This window comes from Heterocephalus glaber, unplaced genomic scaffold (genome assembly GCF_053883595.1).
Source record: "Heterocephalus glaber isolate CG9 unplaced genomic scaffold, H.glaber_assembly_v1.0 deba00001461, whole genome shotgun sequence".
Classification (NCBI taxonomy): Eukaryota; Metazoa; Chordata; class Mammalia; order Rodentia; family Bathyergidae; genus Heterocephalus; species Heterocephalus glaber.
In genome coordinates this window covers 38,822,129-38,848,026 of record NW_028258308.1, presented here as the reverse complement: position 1 = coordinate 38,848,026, position 25,898 = coordinate 38,822,129, and the positions used below count along the sequence as shown (strand labels likewise).

At 39.8% G+C, this 25,898-nt stretch overlaps 1 protein-coding gene across 1 annotated transcript in view; it reads right to left on the bottom strand.

Annotated features, from left to right (window-relative positions):
• Positions 1-9,443: 9,443 nt before the first annotated feature.
• Kcnu1 (potassium calcium-activated channel subfamily U member 1) overlaps positions 9,444-25,898 on the bottom strand; it is a 161,559-nt gene continuing 145,104 nt past the window's right edge. The window contains exons 23-26 of the mRNA XM_021236895.2: positions 23,386-23,457; positions 20,227-20,366; positions 11,855-12,049; positions 9,444-9,781 (exon numbers count right to left, since the gene is read on the bottom strand). Of these exons, the coding sequence (XP_021092554.2) occupies positions 9,656-9,781; positions 11,855-12,049; positions 20,227-20,366; positions 23,386-23,457 (533 nt within the window). The 3' untranslated portion in view covers positions 9,444-9,655. The remainder of the gene's footprint in view (positions 9,782-11,854; positions 12,050-20,226; positions 20,367-23,385; positions 23,458-25,898) is intronic.

Here is a 25,898-nt window from a genome sequence, read left to right as displayed (position 1 = left end):
ACCAAGTAATTGGGAAATACAGATGCTGATGCAAAAATTTCTTTAGATTTACACCACTTTACTATGCTTTCTCTAATTTACCAAATTGAACAATCAGTTCATTAATTTTTAATCTTTCATCTATTTCCATACATGGAAATAAGGTTATAAATTCATTTCTTTCTCCTGATTGTATATACAATACACGTTTTAAAAACTTCTGGTCAAAAATGCATTGGAAAACTGAAACTGTAAATCTACTGAACATGTTCCCTTTCTCCCTTCTTCCAGTACCCGTCAGCCACCATTTTGCTGTTTCTAGGACCCTGTCTGCTTTAGGAACCTTATACAAGTGAAATCATGGAGTGTGGCTTATACTTATTACTCAGCATAAGGTCCTCAAGGTTTTACCAGGTTGTAGCATATGACAAGATTTCTTTCCTTAAAGGCTGAATGCAATCTTATTATATGTATATGCCACATATTTCTTATCCATTCATTTGTTGATGAACATATAAGTTGCCTCCACTCTTGGGTATTGTGAACAATGTTGCAGTGAGCATGACTATGCTAATGCCCTTTGAGATCTTCCTTTCATTTTTTGTTTTTGAAAACTAGAAGTGGGATTATTGGGTTATATGCTAATTCTACTTTTAATATTTTGAAGAACCTCTAATGACTAATAGAGGCTGGCTTTGGCAATGACTACAGGGAAATGAAAATATATATGTGCTGGAAAATATGCATTTGCTACTTGTTTGATTAGTGATCATATCTCTATACATAGTATTTCTATATTTATCCATTAGATCAAGTTAGTTAACTGTGTAGTTCATATTACTCTATATATGCACTTTTTTTCTGTTGAAAATTGTTTTTGAGAAAAATATGTTAAAATTCTTCTGTAGGATTGTGGTTTGCACAATTTCTTTTGTAATTTGTCAGTTTTTATTTTACATATTTTAAAGCCATGTAATGTGCATAAAAGTTCAGAATTTTTATATTGTTTGTGAACTACTGCAACTAAGATTACAAGAGGCAATTATATTCTTTACTAATGGTTTTTTGTTTTAAAATAGATTTTACCTTCCTATTTTGCATTATCGATTATTCATTCTAATCATTGGTACATTTTAGGTATACAATATAATGATATTCATCATTGGAAATTTGCACCTTTACATAGTCTCTCTTGGTTCTTATTTTTCACCCTTGCCCACCCTCCCTTCAACCCCTCCAGTCCTCCCTATTTACAAAGATTTTGTTCCTATTTTTCCATTTTCTCATATTAATCCCATTCCCTTCTATCCTTTCCCCTAGCCCTCCCACTTCCTTCCCCTTTGCCCCTTTTCTTCCTATTTCACATTACCTATTATACATTTAGTCCTTATTTACACTTTCAGTTTCTCACACTAGAGAAACTATTCGGTATTTATTCATGTGTGTCCTACTTATTTCACTTAAGAGTATCGCCTCAATGTGTATCCACTTAGCTATAAATGTCTCTAATTTCTCATTTTTTATGGCTGAGTAGGACTCCATTTTATTTAAAAAACCACATTTTCTTTATGCAGTCTCCAGGTGATGGGCATTTGGGCTGTTTCCAAGTTTTAGCTATCACAAATTGTGCTGCTATGAACATGGGTGCACATATATCACTGTGGTATGATTCTTTTAATTCTTTGGGGAAGATCCCCAGCAGTGGAATAGCAGGGCCAAATAGGACTTCCAGTCCTAGTTCGTTGAGGTATCTCCATACTGATTTCCACAGTGGTTGCACCAGTCTACACTCCCACCAGCAGTGGAGCAGGGTTCCTCTTTCCCCACAGCCCCACCAGCATTTGCTATTGGTTGATTTCATGATAGCAGCCAAAGGGGTAGGGGTAATGGGAGGGGCAGGGGAAAGAAAAGAAGGGAAAGGAAAAATGTTGAAAAATGGAAATAAAGTCTTTGTAAATAGGGAAGGGTGGAGGGGGTGAAGGGAGGGCTAGGAATGGGGAAAAAATAAGAACCAAGATGCATTATGTAAGGGCACAATTCCCAATGAGAAATGTAATTGTGTTGTATGCCTACAATGTACCAATAAAAGAATTTAATAAAGTGCAAAAAAATAGATTTTATCTGATGCCAAGTGTTAATCTGAAAATTTCTGCACTTAATAAGATTGACCCATTTATATCTATTTAACACCATATATTTGCATTCATTACTAGTGTTAAATTTTGGTTTTTACATGTCATTTTTTGAAGTGTTTTACTAAAATATAATTCTGGATTATTTTTGAATTCCATTTTTTTTGAGTCAACATTTTTGAATTCTGTTTTTATGACACTTTACTGATTAGTTTCTCTTGACTGACTTATAATTCATAGTTCTTCCTCGTGTTATTTTATAGTTTATTATTCAAATTTTACTTGCATCATAGCTTCAACCAGTGCTACAGTTAATCATTATCTCTATCCTCTTCCTGAACAATCCCACAGTTTTAGAATAATTTTACCTGATCATCTCTCTCATATTCCCTATTATTTCTGTATGTTAGTTCTAACTTGGTTTTAACCTTTCCCAAATTATTACTATTGTACTATTGTTATAATTGATCTATTTACAATAATTTTCTATTCTTTTTAAATTTTTTGTTATATATCTTTGATCTTTTGGTATTCATCTCTTCCTACTGAAACATCTTGTGGTAATTCTTTTAGTAATAATTTCTGTTCTGTGTTGACTTTAAAACTGTGTTCTTTTGTACCCTTCCCTCTTGAAGTGTAACTTTGATAGTACAGTATACTACTTTTACATCTTCTATTGTTTTTTTCAACATTCTGGTATTACCGGTTTATTATCTTTTTCTCTCTCTCAAATTCTCAAAAGTAATTTCCTTTTTAGAAACTTGCCTTTTTGACTATGGATATATGTGCATATAAGTTTATTTTAACTTTCCTGTATAGAACTTCTTAAATCTTAGGATTCTTGTATTTTATTAATCCTGAAAATTTTAAAGTATTTTCACTTTCCTTAATCTGTCTTTATGGAAATTAAATTATTTGTGTATTGTACTTTTTCATTCTTTCCTCCATGTTTTTTAACCTCTCTTTCATATTTTTTCATTTGTTTAGTCTCTCCCCTCTGTATTTGAGATACATTCTTCAGATTTAGCTTTAATTTATTGCTCAATTCATACATTGCATTTTAATTTAATTAATTTCTGGAAGTTTGATTCTTTCAACTGTGCCTGTTCATTTTTTCACAATTCCCTTTATTTTCTTATGACTTCTAATCATGTTTTTAACCGTTTTCATCATAGTAAATATATCAATTTTGTGGTCTTTTCCAGATTGTTCTATTATCTAAATTCTGGGGTCATGCTACCCTTCTTGTTTGATTTGTCTCCTGAATCTCACTTATAAGGATAATTTCCTCATGTCATTTCTATTTTCTTATTTTTATTTTTAAGACTTTTTGTCCATGTTTTAAAAGTATTGAATTTATTTTTCTTTTTTCCTGATGGAGTCCTATGTGCCCTGAGTTGTAGAAATCTTCCCTGCAAAGATTATTCATTTCTTCCAACCAGCACCTCAAGTGTTGCTCGACTGTAACCAAAGTTTTCACCATTATTTATTGCTTTACATTTCAGTCTCACATGGTGTAAATGTGGATACTACATCTGCATGTGATACAAGTTTGGGGCTTCAATTTCTCATCGTAGGTGTTTTCATACCCGGATTCTTAAGCAAAAATACTTTTTTTTGCTCCCTTCTTGGGCCATTGAAAGGAGTCACCTGTCTCTTTCACAGATGGGTTGATCCTTCCCAGCTGACAGTTAATTATTCCTGGTGCTCATCTCTATCCTATGGCTTCCTGTAACATCACCCTAGCCGCTGACTGAACAGTTCTACACACTAGTCACATCTCTCATGGACACCGTCACTACCTATGACTGCCCTCTTGCTTCTGGTTGGAAGTTCCTTTTTTTTTTTTTTTTTTTTAAGAAATGCTATATATTTCCAAATTCTTTTGCTATAGTTTACCAAGCATGTTTGAATTTTTTTTTCAGGGATAAAAATCTACCTGAATTCAATGAGTTGTTTCCCGAAACCTTAAGTGTCAGTGTAATCTTTGGGAGTATAAATCACACCACTCACTCCATTATTTAAAATTATTACACTTCTCCTCATTTCAGAGAATACATTGTAATCTGTTTCCACAACCAATGGAGTCTTTCTTGATTAGGTCCTGTCTGGTGCCTAAAGCCATCTCTGAATGGTTCTCTCCTCTCTTACCACCCTGAGTTTCTTACTTCCTGCCTCTTCCTGCTATGTGTACGTATGTCCCATGAAGAAGGCAGCTTTGTCTCAGTCACCAGTCTGTCCTCAGTGTCTAGCCCAGTGTCTGACGGTAAGTAGGTAAGGAATATGTGAGTTGAATAAATAAAGACAGAAGTAATCCTCAAAATCTTCTATTTCAACATTCTCCTTTCAAAAACAATAAAGTGATCTGAAAAAGGCTTAAGAACTGGCCCAAGATAAGAAAAAAATTTTAATGGGACATCCAAAACAAGTGATGAAGTCACCTAACTCCCTTGCCCTGTGTTCTTTCTGTGACTACTCTTCTGGTTACAGAAAGTGTATATTATGGATTGGAAAGATTATGATAGAACATTGGCTAACTTGTGATGAATTTTGTTGAATATATGCATATATACATTTTTTTTGAAAATGCTATAGCCTCAAAAAATTGTAAATTATCAACCCATGTATTGTTTGTGAACAGCTAAGTTCCTTTCGTATTGGTTCTACTATTAATAAATAATAAACTACTATTAAATAAATTTCCATCATATTACCAAAAGATCTGATGTGACTTTTGATAAAATGTTGGCATTTATAAGTGAAGGGCTTGAATCTAGAATTATGGAATCACTTGGAAATGAATTTAGGGAGATTTTATTTATTGAGACTGGCAATATGAATGATCACATATTGAGTATCACTTAACATTTCATTAGCCATATTTCTGGAACCCATTCCCATAAAACCCTGGAAAATAAAGTATTTCTCACTCAAACTGCTCTACTCTATTGCAAATTCGATTATTTGTTAAGTTTTTTGAAGAAGACCTGAAGTTAAAAGGTTAAACATATTTGTCAAAATATGGAGAGCAGTGGTTTGTAGATTTTGAAATCCATAGTGCTAATGTATAATTTCTTTCTCAAGAGTATTTTGTCTTTACTAAGCCTTGTATGTGTATAAAACCACCAAGGTATAAATGGGAAAAGGGGATGCTACTATCTTTTTACTAGACAAATGCCATGTCTCCCTAGGACTATCCTACCTTCCCCAAGACAGTCCTCCATTCAGAAGGACCCAGCTCCTCAGCTGTCAGTGTTTGGAATGGAATGGCTAAAGCTGAATCCATCACAGAGTTTTAGAAATTAGGACTTCAGATTCCTAATTAGCTGTATTTCTGGCACCTGTTCCTATAAAACACTGGAAAATAAAGCATTTCTCAGTCAAACTGTTCTACTGTAATGGAGATTAGATTATTTGTGCATTATTTGTATTGTTATTTGTGTATTAAAAGACATTCCCTTAAGTTTTTGATATGTGTATAAGTCTATCTGTAAATCTGAAATTTCAGAAAGCTATACATTGCTTTGAATATGGAAAAAGAAAGTCTATGTAAGGGGAGCAGGATGAAAGTGACAAGTAAAAGTCAAAAAAATTTTTTTAAAGATTTCCTTGGTTCCAGGAAACTCTTCTTCTTATAATTATTCTCTTTTCCACATAGACTGAGTTCACTTCATTATAATTAAAGTCTAACTAATTAAAATATTTATTTCCTATGAACTAATGTTTTATTTTTATGATTGAAGGCATAATGTATGTAATTGCTAGAATCAAACCAAGTTTGAATATTGATTTGATCACTTACTAGATAAGTTCAATGACTTGGACATGCTTATTCTAAAAATATCTTTGCTTATTTGAAATTCAAATTTAAGTGGATGTTTTATTTAGTGACATGTGTGACATGGTTTCTTCCTTTGTGAAACAGATAATAATACAAAATTATTAAAGATGATAATAACATAAGGTATATTTTAAACATTATATAAAACAATTTTTGAGAAATGTTATATGATTTTCTTTCTCCTTCTTTCCTACCTCTATTGTATGTATAATGTAAGAAGGCTTTGCTTACTAATCTCATCATTATAAGATTCACATCAATTTGGAGTGAATATTTCCTAGTTGTGCTGAACTTTTGCTTATTATGTTAACAGTGTAATATCTAGGTAAAATGACCTAACTGAAAATGAAATTTATAGAGCAGTAGATTGGAACATGTAATATGGGCGAGTATTTTAAACCATTCATGCAATGATGTCTCTATTCCCAAGTTAGGGAATTTAAAATATTATCTGTTTCAATCTGCTTGACTTCACCCAAGCATCCTATCCCAAGCTACTCTAATGTTCTTTCTTATTAAGCACTCACTATGTGCCAGACATATACCTAGGTCTTAATTATAAACAAATTGGTTTCCAACTCCAACAGCATCTCTCCATCTGGAGGACTTCTTTAATGCAGCTCATACTACCCCATTTTCTGCTCAAGGAAAACAAAGCAATGAACTTTTCTTTAATGGCATTTATCATATATTTATCACACCAGATCCAGTAGGACAAAGGTCTCTTCCAAAACAGTGTGAGCTTGCTGATCAACCACTGAGAAATGGGCACAAAAATGCATGCTTCCATATTAATTGTCTGGTTCAAAGTCTTTATCTCTAGAGATGCTTTGTAAGTTGCATGTTGAGTGCTCGTGGAAAATATTGACAGGTCTAGTTTAGCATGGAGTATGAAGAGCATCCTCCCTTAGAAGTTCCTTCATGTTTTCCTTTCTATTTTCTTTTACTTTTTTCATCTAGAAGCTTCTGGAGTAGTAGCTTACCACTCTGATTCAGCACTGCTTCCTGAAATATAGAAACTCAGAAAGTTCTTGGCTTCAGAGATGGACCGGGAAACACCGTGTATAATGTGCTGTCTTGCACAGGGTCCCTTGTGGGAGGACAGTTTGTATCCGGATGCATCTCTGGTGTCAGTGATACTAAATTCATACTTTCACACTGAGTTTGGGATGCAGAAACATCATGCTTTTTGTAACAGGCAGTGTTGTAAGGGATAGCGCAAAATACAAGATCTGAGGGCAGCAGCTTAAACTCATTGGCTGGCCGGGTAATCACAAACCTGTAAGAAAAGCCAAAGATGCAGATGGGACCCTATGACTCCAGTCAATGGCCAAAAACCAAACATCATTGTTCTGGGCTGAAAAAGGAAATGCTTCTGTTTTGGTTTGCTTCCTTGGTTTATGATTAATTATAAAGATCTCTGGAGCTCTGCAATAGGAGGAGACTTAGACTAGGAATTAGGGGGTTGGCTTTCATCTCTGCCTCTGATATCAGTCATTTCTATCTTGGGCATGATGTCTCACTTTTCTGGGCCTCACTATTCTCATGGTTTTAATGGGAGCAGGATAAGACTGTGGTTTGGATGGGTTGATTTTTGCTGGCCTTTCTGACTACTGGTTTATCTGCTTGTAATATGCATTACACTAATGATTACAATTGGCACAATACTGAACACTTAACCCCTAGTATTATTAAACCAGAAAATGACATACATTCTAAACATTTGCAGTTTGTTTTAGGCCTACCGTAACCTAATGCTCACACTACCAACTTTCACAAAGAGTGTAACCTGGCTGATGAAGAAAAGCATTTATAAAAAAATCAAAATTCTATTTGAAACTCTGGTAAGCAAATACTCAATGTCAATGAATCTTAAAGAACAGTCAGAGCTTGGACCTGCATGGAAAGACTTTGTAGGGAAGTAAGGAGCTTGAAAATGATGTCAGGAACACAGCAAATCCTCAACAAATGAGAGTTTAGCTAATCAATAATCAGTGTTCCTGTCAGGGCACAGAGGCAGATAATCTTTCATTACTCATCCTGTGTTTTAATAGTCACTTGACCTCTCCTAAACAAGGATCCCAATGCATGATTGACCTTCCTTTTCCAAATAATCTGCCTGTTAGTATCTTTCCACTGAGTCCTCTGGAACCCCAATTCTATCTGAACAAGATCTACCATAATCATGTATTCTTTTTAAAACAGAAGTAACATTTCTTTCTTTGTGACCTTCATAACTATAAGCTGCACATTTTCCAATTCCTGTGTTATAAAAGTTTTCTAGAGGTGTTGGTGACAGAGGTGAAATTCAGTGAAGGAGAAGGAGAGAGGGAGAAAGAGAGAGAGGGAGAGGGAGAGAGAGAGAGAGAATATGCAAAGCATCACTCCACCTCTTCAGTCTCTGTGGTGAATTCCACAAAGCTATATAACCCTCCTTATTGATTCAGTAGTGCAGTCTGTAGACCTCCATGTTTGTTCAGGTCCTTGGCACCTGGGATACACTTTCTTTCAAATTCTAGTACCCCCATCACCATTCCCACAGTGTCTGTGTGGTTTACAACTCCAACATCCAGACACATTTCTATCACTTCCACTAGCCAGTGGTCTTCATTTCCAAACCACTTTGCTCGCACATCCCCATTATTATAATTTCCTGATACTTTCCTGCCTCAAAAATCTTAACCTTCAACAAACCATTCTCTACCCCCAGCTTCCCATCATTCCTTCTCTCTCACTCCCTTACTCAGTATATCTCATCTCCCTCCTCCTTAACTGGATCCAGATCTCCAATCCTTTGTTCTTTCACTTTACAGCCTAGTGTTGCTTTACAAATCCACAGTAAGCCTCCTTTCCACTCCTCTCAGCAGGTCATCTTAGTTTTTACCTGTTCTCATCTTCTTATACTACTTTTCCCATCTTTCTCAGCAAAAGCTGTGCACTGAGAAATCTTGGTGCTAAATAAAAACCCCCACGAGGGCACCTCTCACCCAGAGCTGTATCTGCCTCAGCATCTGTCCTTTCCGCCTTTTCTACTTGAGCAGATAAGTTGCTTTTCTTTTCTTCCCTTCTATTTAAGACCACTCCGCATTAAGCAATTTTGCTTCTTTCTCCTGGAATGGATTTCATCAATCTTTTTATTATTTAAATTTTCTCCTCCTGTACTGATTGCTGTCCATTCTCACAGTAAGGATCTTGGCTTGGAACTACATAATTGTGTTGACTCCACACATATTTCCTCTATCTTCCACACTTCCAGAGGGATGATCTTCCTTTAATAAAACAGAAATCTGCACTTGATCTTAGCCAAAGGGCTGAGAAGTGATAAAACAGAAATCTGAACAAAGCGGTTTCATGATTTCTGAGTAAAAACTACAGTGGCTAGAAAGAGGCAGTAAATATCTACTCAACAACAACACACGTAAAACTTTCTAATGTGGGCAGTGACTCTTACTCTTATTTAAACCTGGTCCAGTTTTCATTGTGGGCAAAAATCTTCACTCTCCTTTTAAGACCAATATTAACTGAACCCTAACTGATCAGCTTCCTGTTGTTTATAACTATTCTTTCCTATTCTTACACATCGTTAACTATTTCCTCTGTATCCTTCCATGCTGCTGAAGACCCTGAGCACTGGACTTCACTTTCACATTGAGTAAAGCAGCTCTGGCTCTTATTCTGGGGTAGGTTGCTAACACCTTGCAGACTAAAATACTCCCCTTTTGTGTTCTGGGTTGTGCTCCTCATCATCAATCATGCGGTACAGGCCAACGCACAGGATTCCAAAAATATCTAATGAGCCACAGAATAGTTGTCCAAAGGTGTTTCTTGGCTGGGGAGAGAAAAGAAAAAAGTATGTCTGCTGGGCATTTTAATTAAGCAATAATGAACACTCACTTGAGTCTCATTTTCCATTCTTTGCGGAAGTGTGGAAGACCTAAAAGCCATTTCCTAGTATAAGTCTGCTGGCAAGGTCAAGTGGCGAGGTAATTATGGTAGTTTATGATTGGTCTGGAAACTCTATTCTCAGTGCTTGCTTTAATCATTCTGGTTCTTTCAGGAGCCTATGGTAGTTGTGGTGTGGTGGCATATGCTTTTTCTTATTACTACTGGTGTTTTGGTAACCATTAAGAAGAAACAATGAGCAATTGGTTGGAAAATTCAGTTTTTGAAGTACATAATGAAATGGGATGTTAAATGACTTCTTCCTTCTTATCATTTTATTTCACTACAATGCACATCACAATCACAAGAAATCTCCTTGACCTTGCTCATAGGCTATGGCCAACAACATCACAGTGGGTTGGAAGGCAGAAGCAGAGAGGTCACATAGGTTAAGAAAGGTCAAACAAGAAAAGTCTTTTCAGCTCTGTGACTTCTGAGGGACAGAGAAAAGTGAGGGCAAGACACTCATGGAGGGAGGAAAGGACAGTGAAGTTCCATCCGTTGTTCCCTCTGATACCAACAGGTGGCCCCCAGAAACAGTTTTCTGGGCTTCTAATCACTCACACACCAACTGTGGGTGAAGAACCCAAGAGCACAGAAACCCAAAGGACCAGACCGTACTGCAGAGCCTTTGGCATGTTGTTTGCACTTCTAATCAAATGCCCAGAACCCAAGACCTGCCCTCTTTGGGAGCAAATGTCAAGACTCACAGGCACAGCTGCCTAGAAGAGCATGCTCTTTGCGAAGGGGGTTTTATTGATGTCCTTTGACCAGTTTCCTTGTCAAGTCTGCCCCTGAACTAAAAGGTATCCCGCTGATGGGCAGATTACTCATGTCCCGGCTAGCCTCTACTCTGATTCACAAATGCCCAGAGGCCCCACTAGGTTATGCCAGAGTTTTTATTTTCCCTTTTGTTATAATTTACTGTTCATCAACTCTTGGGGCTAAGAAAACTCAGAAACATCCTACTGTTCAGCACAGTGAGATTCTCTGATCAAATTACAGAGCTCTTCTGCCTGACTCAGCTAATCTGATCAAGTGTCTTCAGCACTTCAGGCATAGGAAGAGCAGGCAGGCCCTGAGTCAGAGTGACTCCAACAGATACCTGCCCTGACACTGGTAGCCAGTGTGGTGCCTAAGCTCAGCCCTTGCTCCTATGGTCTCAGATTCTTGATCTGTTAAATGGGATAAATAATAATGACTGCTAGAAAAACTTTTAGAGAGATTAAGTGAAAACTAAAGCAGGCAGGCACAGAGGAAATATTCAGTAAGGATTGGCTACTATAATTAATACTAGTACCCTTGTCAAAATACAAAGTTATCAGGTGTCTTGGTTCATTTTATGCTGCTACAGCAGGATACCTGAAATTCTGTAATCTGTGAAGAACCAAGATATATTTCTTACAATTTGAGAGAATGGAAAGTCCAAGGTCAAGGGACTTGCATCTAGCAATGGCTTTCTTGCTGTGTCATTTTGAGGCATAAGGTGGAAAGGCAAGACAGTCCACTTTTGAAACAAAAGGAAGGGAGATGAATTCATTCTTTTATCAGAAACCCACTCTCACTGTAACCAATCCATTCCTCTGATAATGCCTGTTATCCATTAATGCTTCCTAATTGCCTTGCCCCTTAATACTGTTGCATTAGAGGTTAAATTTCTAAGACATGGATTTTGGGGAGAAACATCCAACTCAAAACAACAGGTCACTCATCTTACAGATCTGGGTTATTCAGATGAAAGGTAGATATAAGAAAAATTGTTTTGTCACTCGAGAGTGTTGCAAAAATAAACATACACTGTGAAAATTTACTATGAATTCTAAAATAATGTATGAATACAAGATTGCAGTAATTTCACTGTCATTACCATTGTTATTATTTCCGTACAGTAGGTCATCTATGAACCCAAACAGTCTGGACTGTTTTCAGAAAAAAGCTATTATGATAAGGATAGACTCACTTTAATGTCTGATAAAATGGTTTGGTTTAAGGAGAGCAGCCCCAGCTTACACCGCGTTCTTCCAGACAGGAATGTAGAGCAGCTGTCAGAACTCACACAGAACTTCTCTTTATCCAAATGCTGTTCCAGCTGAGCACTTATCCCTCCTGTCACCAGCATCTGCAGTAACTCTAGGACCCGGTAATTGTAGAAGGCCTGGAAAGCAAAGACAAGCCATGTACAAAGTCAGAAGAACCAACACGTGCACGGTGAAAGTGTTCAGACCTGGATACTTGGAGGGCACCACTGTGAAAGATGGACCTGATGATGGTGCAGAGTCCTGGCTCGCATCATCAGTGTGAAAATCAACTGCAAGAAGGGTGCTGAGTTAGGGTAAGGAGAAAACAACCAGATCTAGTTCTTATTCCCTTGGAACACACCTCACTAAAGGAGAAGAAAGTGGGTAATGATGCTGACACCAAGAATTCTCCTCTTTCGCAAGTGGCCAGATGAATATCTTAGGCCACAGATAAGAATTTCCTACAGACTTTGTCCTGGGGAACCACTGATATTCTTGTTCACTTCAATTTTTTGGATGTGAATTTACTTGTATCACTTTTGATTATGACCTACATAAGGGCAGATATTGGCTTAGGTCTTATTAACATTTGGACATCCCATAGCAAATATTGTGTATTTCAGAAATTACAGGTGTAGAACAAATAAATAAGTGAGATTTTGGAATCCTTGACCTTGAAATTAAATTAGAGGGTTGGGTGTGGGCCAACTTATTCTGAACAGACTTAAGTGTAAATAATCCTAAACATTTTCATGGATTCTCTTTCTTCAGAATTCCTACCACAATAAGTGTAAACCAGGCATTAACTTACATGTAAATGTTACTGGAATATATTACCTGGTGTTTTTTTCCAAATCTATTGTAAATATAATTTTAAAATTTCCATTCCTTTCTGAATTGTACTTTTAGTTTAATATAAAAGAGAATATATAAGCTTAGGTAATACCCATCAGAGAATCAATAATTTTGTTTTTATAATAAATAATGTTAGTTTTCTAGAATTTTTACCATTCATTTTCTCTACTCCTAAATTTAGAGACATGTCTTCTGAAGACTGGATTATTATTATTATTTGAGATGGAATCTTGTTATGTTGCTCAGGCTGGCCTTGAACTGCTGGGCTCATGAGATTCTCCCACCTCAGCCTTTCAAATGCTGGCATTATAGACATGTGCGCCATCCCACCTGGCTGAAGTCTGGATTATTAGAAGGACCTTTTACTAGTTTTTCTGAATCAGTTTTCTTCTCATTTGAAATTCATTGTTCACAATGCTTCCAGAATAACAAATCAGATCACCCTTTCTACATTCCCAAAACTTAGTGTACAATTCAGCTATGAAACTTAGCCCCCAGCACTTTACTATAGTCTTCAAAACTGACATGATCTAACACACCCTCTGTTTCCAGGCGCATGTCTGAACTGCCCCCTACAATGTGCATGGTCAGGCTGCAGCTGCCTGAGCTTTAATTTTACTCCTCTGTGTCCTTGAACACCTGGATCATCTCTCACCAGCAGGCACCTCTCAGCAGAATGAAGTTCTATTTGTGATCCTGTGACCAGTGGTTTTTACTCTAGCTTATTCCTCTGTATTTTGTAGTTAGGGGTTTGTATAAAACATGCCTGCATTTGAATCTTGGACTATTACAACCTAGCTAAATGCCTTTGGGCAATACATGGTGTTTTTGTTTTTCTCAGAAACAGTTTTATAATCTTTAAAGGTGATATAGAATAGCCATGATTTTCAAGATTTAATGAGATTCACTGCAGCCATTACTAACTCTGATTCCCTTTATCATCAGTACTCATGTAGCTGGATCATCTGGACTTAAATGAAGGATTACAGACTTCCAGGATGACCAATCTCATGGATCAGAACTCCTGGATGGGTGAAAGCCAGACTTTAAAAAGCACTCCTGGTGGGTGTGACAGGGGTAGGCCTCAGAACAAGAAGCATAAAGGCTCCTTAAAATCCTGTGCTCTTTCCCAGGATGAACTCCCTGTACTTAATACGTATGTCCTCGGTGGTGCTTCACACAAGGCAGGTGTTTGCAAGTTGCAAGAACACTGACTTGTAAAATGTGGAGGCAACTGGGACAAATTGACCTAAAAAATAACATAACTTATATGGCTTAAGAAAAAATTAATATAACTTTTATAATATATTTTTCAGATTAAAAGATGACTTCTTTCTACTCTCCAGACTGAAGATGTCTACTTGCATTTCTGTTTTGTTTTAATCCCATTCTCACCCAGAAGAGTATTCATGGAATCAGTTCTCTGACATTAGGAGGGAAGGGAGGATATAAATCCAGGTGGAGAAACCATCCGTTTAAGAACATGTGGCCAAAATGTACAGTGATCAAACATAATACTGTTAGGATAATTCTCCACTGATTAAAGAAAAGGTGTAAATTCTAAGGTTACCCTGGTGTTGATAGCTCTAGGGAAATGTGCTTTATGTATTTAACAGGGAAGCTTAGCTTCATTTCTTCAGTTTTGACATCAAAAGGATTGTGATTCTATATTGGGGAAAATAATGGGATTTATAAATCACCCTTATTCTGTGAGTTCATCTCTTTGTTCTTATTTAGTGTTTGGTATTTACCTTTCTCAACCTCTATTTTGTTCTTTCATTTTACATTTGTTTTCTTCCCTTCCCTCTCCTCTGTTACCTTCCCTCTCCTTCCGTTTTCTTTCTTTCTCCTTCTCATCTTCTCTTTCTCCCTTCCTTTTCTTCCTACTCAAGAAAATCTGCACATTGAAATGTGCTTGAAATATTTTTTTGGCTTCTAAACTTGGATAATGTTTCTAATATAAAACTATTTACTAGAATTTGGGCTTTCATGTTTCAAAATGTTACATCCATAATGTTTTCTCATTTAGCTATGATGGAGCATAAGGTATGTCTCATAATCTGGAATATTGGCTAGTAATATGGGCAGTGACATCTTTGTCACTTGCTGCTTTTTATTCTGAGAATCTCAAAAGGTTGTGAGATCAAACATCCTCTGAGAGATACTTCCAGTTCAGAGTGAGGCTATATGGCTGGAAAACTGTAACTTGGCAGCTGAAAGACCTTAAGAATATCATGTAACTTTTGTGGGCCTCAGTTTCCTTACAAGTACCAGAAATGCCCCTTAAGTCCATGTGTATTTCTGATACTCTTCTGTTGTAAAGCCGTACAGAAGTCCTGCATATGGATCTGACTATCTTGCCATATTTTAATTTTTGTAGCATTAAACTGATGGAGGATTAAAAGTAAATCTGAATTATATTCCATAGGCATATTTCTCTAGCTGGGGCAGGAGATTAGCTAGTATCCTAAGGGCTATTTGAAGCTATTCTAATTTCAAATGTATCAGTTGGAGATGTGGAGGAAAAAACCCATTAAATTATTTTGGAAAAATATCATACATCTATCAGAGGATAGAATTTTTTAAATTGCTTGAACATACAGAAAAAGAACTCAGTACTTCTAAATGGTTACGAGTGCACAGCATGCTATTATAGGCTTTCCGGTCTCCTCGGGGCTTGCACATTTGTTCTCCTTGGAGTTTATCAGGGAAAATTGGGAGGGAAAGGATGGAAAGCACTGTGAGGTCTTCTCAGTACACATGGGAGGAAAGCGAGCCCTTGAATATTATGTGAGAAAAAATATTTCACCATGACTGAAGTCAAGACTAGTGTTCACATCTTGCTGCAGAAACTGTAGAAGTGTGAGTCCCCTTGTCTTGAGAGAGTCTAAAATATCTGTTTTTAGCCTTGCTCTTTTGATAGTGTGGGCATCAGGGGAAACAAAAATTTGGGGCCTAATTCTAACCACTGACTGGGCAACAATGGGAATAGATCTCTTGTTGTGTAAGCTGAGCAGCAGGCTGATAGAGTGGAATCCAGAAGATCCTCTCTGGGGAGGGAAGTTACAGGATAAAAGAACCACACAGAATGAGCAGCATGTTGACTCCTGCTTCCCTCACAGGACTTACGAAAGGAATTTGGAAACCAGTCTTGGAACTGAGGAGAAGTTTTCATACATCTCTGATGGGAGTATGTTCCAACTCCTAGAGAGTGGTTTCCAAAATCTTAACAACAGAAATCTTTCTTCCAATGAAATCTTTGTCTCAGATGTCACACAGATCAAAGTGGTGTTGCTCTAATGGAAGGAGCAGCACATGGGGGAAATTCCTTGTCTCCTTTCTGCCTGTCTCCTGAGCAACACCTGAACACTCAGAGAGATGAATCCCTGTAAGCAAAACCTGCAAGTCACTGCACAAAGATCCTAACAACCCCAGAACTTGATTTCTGGAGTGGCAGTGGATTATGGTAGTGAGATCTGTCTCTATAGTCACACAAATTTGGGTCTGAGAACTAACTTGTTATCGGTCAGTGGTGTGGTCTTTGGCAGATTACTTACCCCTTTAAGCCTCAGGGTCAATTGGGTAGACAGGAGAATTACTAAGGTACTGTAGGCAATGTGCCCAGGAAAGTCTTTGGCACAAGATAAGTGTTTGAGAGATGGTCTTACTCTTCTTATGATAGGTACTGTTATTGTCATTGATATCATCTCAGCCACAGAACTCAGAGGTCTGTTTAGGGAAGACTCAAGGGCATAATGTGGTGGAAAGCCATGGTCATTGGTGATGTTTGTTATCACAAAAAGTCCCTAGGGGACCCCTGGTTGCCATTCTAACTTAGAGGGATGTCTTAGTTAATTTCTCATTGCTGGGACATAATACTTGACACCCACAATTTAAAGGTGGAGAGGTTTACTTTGGCTTTTGCTTACAGTCCATGGTCAACTGGCTCCAAAGTAAGACATCATGGCAGAGAAGAAGCTGTTCATGGCATGCCACCAGAAAGCAGAGAATGTGAAGGGAGGAGCTGGATAGGGAGATAAACCCTTTGAGGCCACTCCCCCAGTGACCCGCCTCTTCCTACCAGACCCCACCTCCTAACAGCAAGTCAGCTATAAACCCTATAATCCAGTCACCTTCCAAACTCCCCTCCTATGAGCACATGAATCTTATAGGGGACATCTATACATAAACCATAAAAGGGAAGAATGAGGTCTTTGCCTTCCGCCCAACCTCGGTTAAGAGATGCTCCAATAAGTATGGCAAGAAATGGGAGTGTTTGACAGCATATTCTGGTACCACCGACCCCAGTGACTCCAAATGTGTCAAGTAGAAGATGGTTAAATGTTCTCTTTCTCTCTGCAGTTGTTTCCGTGTGACCAGGCAGTACAATCAGGGGGCAGCCAGAATCAAATGGAGCCCAGAGAAGAGGAGACAGTGCAATCTGAGGCTCAGGATCAACTCCAGCTTGATCCTTGCATTGTCTCTTTCTATCTGCACAGTAGGACACCCCACCCTGGAAGTCCCACCAGGCCCTGGGAAAGGAAAGAATAGGTAGCACCCATGGTGACTGTCAATGTCCTGGTTCAGCTCATCCTTTCAGCATTGTTACAGTGTACTCATTTTACTGTGCCACACACCACTAGAGATTATAGCTAGTATGGAAGGCTGTAATGTAGATATGTAGAAGCTTAAGATCCAATCCAGCCTTTTTAAGTTAAGGGCTGCTTCTGTCCTTGAGGCTTCAGTGATCTTCTATATCCAGCTGAACAAGGCCAGTCCTAACTTAAGCATTTACCAGGGTTTTTTTTTTTTTTTTTTTTTTTTTTTGGTACTGGGGATCAAACTTGGGTCCTTGTGCTTGTGCAGCAGGCAGCGAAACCACTGAGCTAAATCCCTGGCCCTACTGGGGGTTTTTAAGGACTATCTGTTGGCCTAATGTGGCTTGTGCCCTCATGTGACAGGGGGACAATAGGGCATACTGGACACACTTTTTTGACTTTGTCTCCCCCTTCTATTTCACCGTGGGGCCTTAGAATAAACTTCTTGAGATGTTATGTCACTTGTTTTGTTTCTCAGGAAAACATCGCCCTCTTGCCCTGAGTAAAACCTAGTCACACAATATGAGAAGGTGTCTTTGGAGGAAGTGGCACTCCTCAGATTGCCCACAGCCAAGGAGACACTCATATGATGAGTGATGGGCAGCATCACTGGGCCTGGGTGCCAACACTTGATCCAAGGCTCCTAATCACCAAGTTTGTGTTTCCGATACTGTCTCATATGGTGTGTTCATTTGTCTTTAGCTCTATTTCTTCAACTCTTCTCCATCTATCCTTCCTGCTGTGGCTTCAATGTGTTCTCCAAACAGCTTTTCTTGGAAACATAATCCCCACTGCAGCAGTGTTGAGATATGGGAATTAAAGAGGAGATAGGTTCTAAGGGCGCAGCCTGCATGAGAGATGAGTGCTGTTACCTTGGGCCTAGGTTAGTTATCACAGCAGTGGCCACTTGATAAAAAGGATGAGTCTGGTCTCCTGCCCCCTGTGTGTCATGCACATGCTTTTTTGCCTTCACACCTTCCACTCTGGGATGACACAGGAAGGCACCCACCAGATGCCAGGCAGAGAAGTTGGCACTGCCCTCTGACTTGCAGCTTCCAGAACTACGAGCCAAATTAACTTCTATGCTCTATAAATGATCTAGTCTTGGGTATTTTGTTATAGCAATACAAAATGGGCTATGACATCGAATTTCTGATGGACTCTAGAATCTTTGACTTTGTTCCTGCCTGTGTGGACCTGTGGAGCAGTGGAGTTTAATTAAATCTCAAGTTTAATTTAAGGCATGAAGCTGCCTGCCACTGAAGACTCTCTGAAGAGAACTGGGAGCTTAAACCCATCTAAAATGTCTCCTGCAGACAGGTCAAGTTCATCAAAAGTCACCTTCTGCCTGGCACTCCAGTCATTAATTCAAGGCAATTTAACTGATGTGTCAGTGACGGACAGTGATAGGATACTGTGTCTGACAGAGCCACCTTCTCAGAAGAGCAACCACTCTTGACTCCCTTCAATCCAGCCCCCTCTGGCTCAGGCAAGGTTGAATGCTGCTTAACTCTTTAGGAACCTGTAGCCTCTTAACTTGTTCAATATGTATTCTATCACTATGGCAGTGTCATCTGTTACAGAGCTCATGGGGGTTTATGAACCCCCCACTGTGGCTCAGAGAGGCAGAGCCACGTAATCCCCTCCATATAAATGGCATCATTGCCATGAGAGGGGTGCATACGCAGCCATACTCCCCTAAATGTGGAAATTGAGCCTTTAAGCCCCCTACACAATTCAGGAATGATGCCTCTTCTATGTAGAACTCCATGACACTGCACATTTATCAAGCTGGGACCAGAATCCTGTGCATGTGATCATCCACATATTGACATTCAGCCTTTTTGTAACCCTTTCCTTGCAAAACCCTAGTAGGAGGGATCTATGAGGTGGTAGACTTCATAGATTCCCTTTTTGGAGTCCTTGTAGTCACAAATGGCTATGCACAGATTCTGTGGGTTTCAAGTTCCAATTCCTCCAACACCTGTGGTGTGCTCCCACCTCACAGATCTGCCTGGAGCATTAATTCTTTCCCCAAGGACCTAAAAGGCTGCACCCTCTCCTCCTCCAGAGCTTGGCGAAGGTGCTGCCTTCCCAAAGTGCTACCTTCCCTGGCCACATACTGACACCTGCCACTCCTTCCCCAAAGCCTACATTTCCCGGTACCCTTTGCCTCTTCTTAGCCCTTGTAGCTGACATTCTTTCTATGTTACTTATTGATCTGGTGTATGTCAGGCTCCTCCAAGAGCTCAAAGCTCTATGGGAGTGGAGGCTTCTGTCGGCCTCACCACTGCTGTGTCCCTCACAGGGCTCTGTAGTGCCGCCAATGGGCACTGGATGGGGTGTGGATTCCACTGGGAGGAATCCTGTAATGGACGCAAGAGATCCACTTGGCAGCCAAAGAAGTGCAGAGGCCTGAACAACCACCGTGCACTTAAAACACATCCCAAGAGCAGGGCAATATGGACGAGGGCTTGACTTATCTCTGAGCAAAGCCACCAAAGGTCAAAGCTCTTTTCTTGAAACCTGAGTCACTTTAGGGCTGCTTTGTGCATGAGCTGTTGGGAGATTCTAGAGAGAAGAGAAAGCAGGATCTGAAGCTGTAAAGCCAGCACCATCCAATCCTCCTGCCCTCTGGTGTTCCAGCTCCAAGAGATTCATGTATATAGTACTGATAATGTGAGTGTTTTGCTTCTCTTCTCAAGTGATTGTAAGAAAAAATGAAATCATGTATGTGAACAAGGTTTTTTTGAAAATCAAGAAAGTTGGAATTGTGAGCTTTTATCTACTCAGCCTAACTTTCCCATTCATCTCTCCTTAGGGGGTTGGTTTTGGGGGCTCCTTGATTTAGCTACACTTACTGTGGCCAGGAGGGAATCCAGGAAGTTACCAGAAAAGACAGCACCTGTCGAAAAGGAAGTGCTGAGATGCAGGTTCAGTCCAGTCAGACTCCTTTCCAGTCCACCAAGCTGCTCAATAAAGTGTACATTGGAAGGATTCTCTGCAAGACAAAAGAGGAAAAAAGAAAGGCAGGCAGACAAGAAGACAGGAGTTGCCATGAGAGGCAGGACCAGGGTGACCACTGATCAAGGGATTGGGGCCTACCTTGGAGACTGTGGGATCTACCCTTACTTGAGTATGTTCTTTTTCTTTTTTTCCCTTCCCAAGTATATTGCTCCCCTAAAGATGACATGTAACTCTAGCCATAAAGAAGGAACATATAGTCACCTTGGTTAGAGTCCTTTTTCATTACTATGCCACAGACGACTTGGTATTTACATAGGTTCCTAGAGTCAGGTGGGCCCAGAGTGAGGTAAAGTAGTGTCTCTCCAAATTTACTGTATGCATTAATTCTGACTCAGTAGGTGTGGGGTGGGGCCTGCGAGTTTACAGTGAGGGAAGCAGCCAGTGCAGTGCAGGATGCTGCTGAAACTGCTGACTCAGGGACCATGCTTTGAGTAGCAAGGGATTAGAGATTCATGCTAATTGAAGCCAGTACAGCAGAAGCCAAAGGAACCATTAGCACATCTATACTGGTCCCAGGATTCAATTTAGAGCCCTGCAGGCAGACTCTGCAGTGAACACAACTGACCATTATTGGGGAGGAGATCAGAGGCACTGCTTGCCTTTGTTCCTGGACTATTGCTTGAAAAATGTCTGTATAGAAAGCAACACTGGAAGACAGAGATGCTGTCTCCCTCCAAAGCAAAGGGAGGGCATGCTTACTGTGATTACTGCCTAGTATAAAAGATTCTGGTTTCCTAAATTCAGGTTCCTCTTCTGGTCAGCAACCCACTGTGGCTGTGGTGTAATTTGAACCTTTTCATGTCACTCTGTGGGAAGCAGAGATTGGCCCTTCAGCACAGAAATGATGATATTTTGTGTGCTATTATCGCTGTCACAAACTTTCATATTTTGTGCTTTTCTGTCTCTGACTCAGAGGTCTTGTGTTTTTGTGCTAATACCCATGACACTGTGGCAGGTTACTTGTTATCTGCAGGTGGAATGAGCTTAGATCCTTCATGGTTCTTAATAGCATGGCTCTGGTTATTACAGATCCAACCAAACCCACAGGTCATACAACTCAGAATACAATCTTGGTAAAGATTGGATTATTCTTTAATCCCTTAAATTATTTCTCAGCAAATTAGGGGAAGTGACATACTGGGGGTATTAGTGAATCACTGTCTTCTAAGAATAGTAATATTTTTATAGAAATGAGCAGGGTCTGACTAATACCAACCCACGTCTTCTATGCACTCCTCCTTTGCTCTCCTGGCGTGGTCATCCCTCAACCCCCCCCCCCCCACACACACCATGGGCTTTATTCAGATCTCGCTGTGTCATCCTGAATCAGCAGCCTCAGCTGTCCTAGTCATTTCTTGCAGGCCCTGTACATTCTGTATCAAAGTGCTAGCAGTCAGATCTGCAGCTCGGTGTCAGTATGACCCTTTGCAGTCGGAAACAGAGTGAGCTGTAGGTGACTTGTTAGGTTAATTGGACAGGGCTGCCTAGTGCCAAAAGGCCTTTAGCTGAACAAAGCCTGTGAGTACCTGGAGAGTGACCAGATGCACATCTGGGCCAAGGGAAGCTGGGCCATCTTCTCCTAAGCACTCTAATTTATAGTCCTCCTCTAATCACAAATTTAATGTACTACTACCTTGGGAGTTAGAGATGGACCGAAATGAGGGAAAAGAAATATAAATAAAATTTGCTGTTGATAGCTTCAAGGAGGTAACAAAAAGGCTAGGAGGTACTGGTCAATATCCAAGGATCTGAGATGCTCAGAGCCTATTTTTTTTCTAGTACTGGGGTTTGAACCCAGGGCACTGAACTTTACCTCCAGACCTTTATTATGTTTTTGAGACAGAGTCTAAATCTTTAAGTTGCCAAACTTGTGATCCTTCTGTCTCAGTATCATAGTGTGTTGGGACTGCAGATGTGAGCCACTACACCTGGCTTCAGAGTTGATTTAGAAAATTCCTGGCCCAGGATCTGGGTGACTAGAAGTTTCTCACTGTTGCACTGTCATCCCCAGCTCCCCTAGAGAGTGGCGGGCTGATTCCTTTCCAGCTCCCCCTGCTTATTTCTAGGACTAAAAGATCTGTTCATGTAGTTTGGTGTATGTCCCACTGGGCTTAGAGATTCTAAATCAGGAAATGCCTATTAAATATCTTATATTAGAGAGTTAGATCAAATCACAGGCCCAGTTTTAAAGAGATCAACTTTGAGTTGGTTCAATCTATATCAAAGGCAAGAGTTTCTTTTGTATTTTCCACTTTTTCCTCAGTTCTTCTCAGGAGTGAATCCCAGCATCTCCCCTAGTGTCCCACCAACACTCCCAAAATGTGCACGGGCTCCCTTCCCTCTCTTTACCGCCCAATACCTGCTTTCTGCTCCCAGTATGCCGTATATCTGGGAAACTGCACTCATGCTCATTTTCAAAAAGTGTTGAAGAGAGGTAACAGTTTATTTTGTTATTTCTCTGAGGGGAATTTCCGCTTTATAAGTGTCTCTTTCAGGGCTGGGGGTAAGATGATGCAAGGGTGACACTTTGGACATGACATTTAAGCACCCCAAGAGTGGGTCCCTTCTCTAAGTCTATACACTGCATGTTTCCCCAGTCTTTCCCTAGTCCTGCCCTGATGTGGCTAGTGGAAAGGAAAATATGTGACCCGAGTCCCATGATAGTAGATAAATCAGTACAGGGAGAGCCTTTCTAGGAGGCTTCAAACCCATGCCCTCCCTGGGAGTCAGACTGAGCAGGCTGCTGTCTCCCTCCCTCTTCTGGTACTCAGGAGAGTGGGGAAGCCAGATAGTATTCCTGCCCCTGACACCAGATAGAGCGACTCCACTGGATGATGTCACCAGTCAGGTAAAAGCCCAGTTTGACATCCAGCCAAGCACTTAAAGCTCTTTGGGCCGCATTCTGGTTCCTTAATCCTTTACTATGGATTCTAAAAAGAATCTTGGGACATCAATTATGCATCATAAAGATTCTCCCTTGAAACACAACTTACTCAGTTCAGTGAGGATGGGGACTTGCCGGTATTTTGATTTCCCATTATATTTGTTAGCGTCAGGTAGCGTTCCTGTTACAGACACAGACAATGATAAAGAAGAAAAGAGATGATAACTGCAAACAAACTGCCTTGCAAAACTTATCACAATATAAGAACAAACACCGCATGACTTGGTGCTTTATCTTAGCAAAGTTACTCTCAGGTCCAAATCTCAAACATTTTTCTGTAATCAGAAAAACACGTATTACAGTGGTCCCTTGGTAACAGCAGAGAATTGGTTCTGGGAACCCCCATGTACACCAAAATCTTTGGATGCCCATATCCTTTTTTTTAAAATTTCTTTCTTTTTTTGTTTGCTTGTTTATTTATTTATTTTTGAGACAGGGTCTCACTATGTATTTCAGGCTGGCTTTGGACTCACCATACAGCCCAGACTGGCCTCAAACTCTCAGTAATCTTCCTTTCTCAGCCTCCAGAGGGCTGGGATTACAGGCGTGCATCCCCATGCCTGGGTCAAATCCTTTCTTATAAAATAGTGCAGTATTTGCATATAACCTATGTACATTCTCCCATACACTTTAACTTATCTTTAGATTACCTGTAATACCTAATATGATGTAAATGCTATGTTACACTGTAATTGTTATACTATATCATTTAGAGGATAATGACAAAATAGGTCTGTACATGTTCAGTGCAGATATGATTTCTTTCTTAATATCTTCTATCTGTGATTGAATTGAATCCCCAGGTACAGAACTTGGACTTAGAAAACCAACTGTGTTTGAGTCTCCTTAGCATCTCCTTTTGAAAGAGTATGTGTGTATGTATGTGTGTGTATGCATGTGTGTTTCTGGAGTGAATTTTCTAAACAACTGTTCAGGTGAATCACAAAACAGGCAAAGTTCCTCCAGCAGTTGCTTTTGACATTATAACTAAGATATACAATTATTCTCCATGGAGTGGTGGTACTGGTAATGGCTTAGCCAGGCAGCACCTCCAACCATATTAAGTTGCTCACAGAAATTTTAGGAAATGGTCAATATCTTGGTGTTTCTGCTCCAAGAGCAACTCTGAGGAGTGCAGCAGGCTCCTGGTGGTGCCCATCCCTTCCAGACACCCTGAGGACAGTCATCTGCAATGTCTTTGCTCTGTCCCTTGATCTGGCTGCCCTCTCCTGCTCCAGCAAGCCGGCCCACTTAGAAAGCCCTGGTGCTCTGTTCTGCCCTAACTGAGTAGACACATAGGGCCCTGGACCTCTGCATTTTGTGTAAAGATCATTTCCCTCCTTCCTCCAGAGATGAGGCCCCTGAGTCCCTGGGAGTAGCTATGAGGTCCTGGCCTCAAACACAGTGTTGTCATGAGGGTTTTAAAAAACTTGACATCAGATCTGGAGCCTGCAAAACTAAAAACGTGAAGAAAGAGAAAGAGAGAAGTAGGAAACTAAGGTGCCTTAAAAACACAAATGCTATTATCTCTTAAGTGGTACTTTAAAACTCTAGGTCACTTTTCTTGAACTTTTCTGAGGATGCTATATAACAGAAAAATACTGTGAAAGTAACATGTCTAATCTGATTGAGGTTCCTGACCCTTTGGAAAAGGGTGAAAAACTGAAAGATCCTTTGTTTGCTGAGCAGGGGAAAGGAGAGCAGCTTGGGAGGGGAAATGTAGGAGATGAGCAATGTCCTGAGGCCACCAGAGGAGTGGGCAGAGGGAGGACAAGGGAAGTGCTGACAGAGGAAACAGGAAATCAAAAGGAAGATTTTTGTTCCAGAAGGAATGCCAGGTATTATACCATTTAACACTGCCTCCATCTCCCCAAGCAGTATTCAGTGAAAGAGCCACTTCTTGTTAATTTAGTAGAGCTGAATATATTTCTGACATTGAGTAAAATTCGGAGCCATGGTTGGAAGATAAAAACACATGAAGCTCCACATGAAGAGCCCAACATGTGTGGCTGACAACTAGAACCAGCAGTGGCCTCAGGAACCCCCAAAGCCCTTTAGTTTTAGGTGACAAAATGGAGGTGCAGAATGCCACCTGTATGCACTGCTATTTCAGAGAAAGAAAAGTTTGTAGCAGTGGCTAGAGATAAACCTGACTCTTGATGGGATCTCAATACCTTAAACTATATATTTTTTTAAAAATCCAAGATTCCCATAATTCAGGAAGACTTGGAGAAACTGAGATTGCCCAAGCTATATATCATGTGTTGCAAATACAAAATATTTTCAGATACTGATGAGAAAAAAACCTTTAAGGGCTAGTAACTGTGGTGGGGATGTGGCTCTACATGGAGCTCAAAGGGAGGAATCTTTGATCGGAAAATTGAGTCATGAGGGATGAGAGAGTCCTTCTGGCAGAGGGGACAGGCAAAGGACTTTAAGCAGGAAAGAGGCAACCATGTACAGGATCATTTAGGAGACAATTCTAGCTTCTTACCAGCCTGCAAGAGCCTATGTGAGTTTCCTGTAATTGCCATTGTTCCACATTACAGTTTCCAGTAGGGA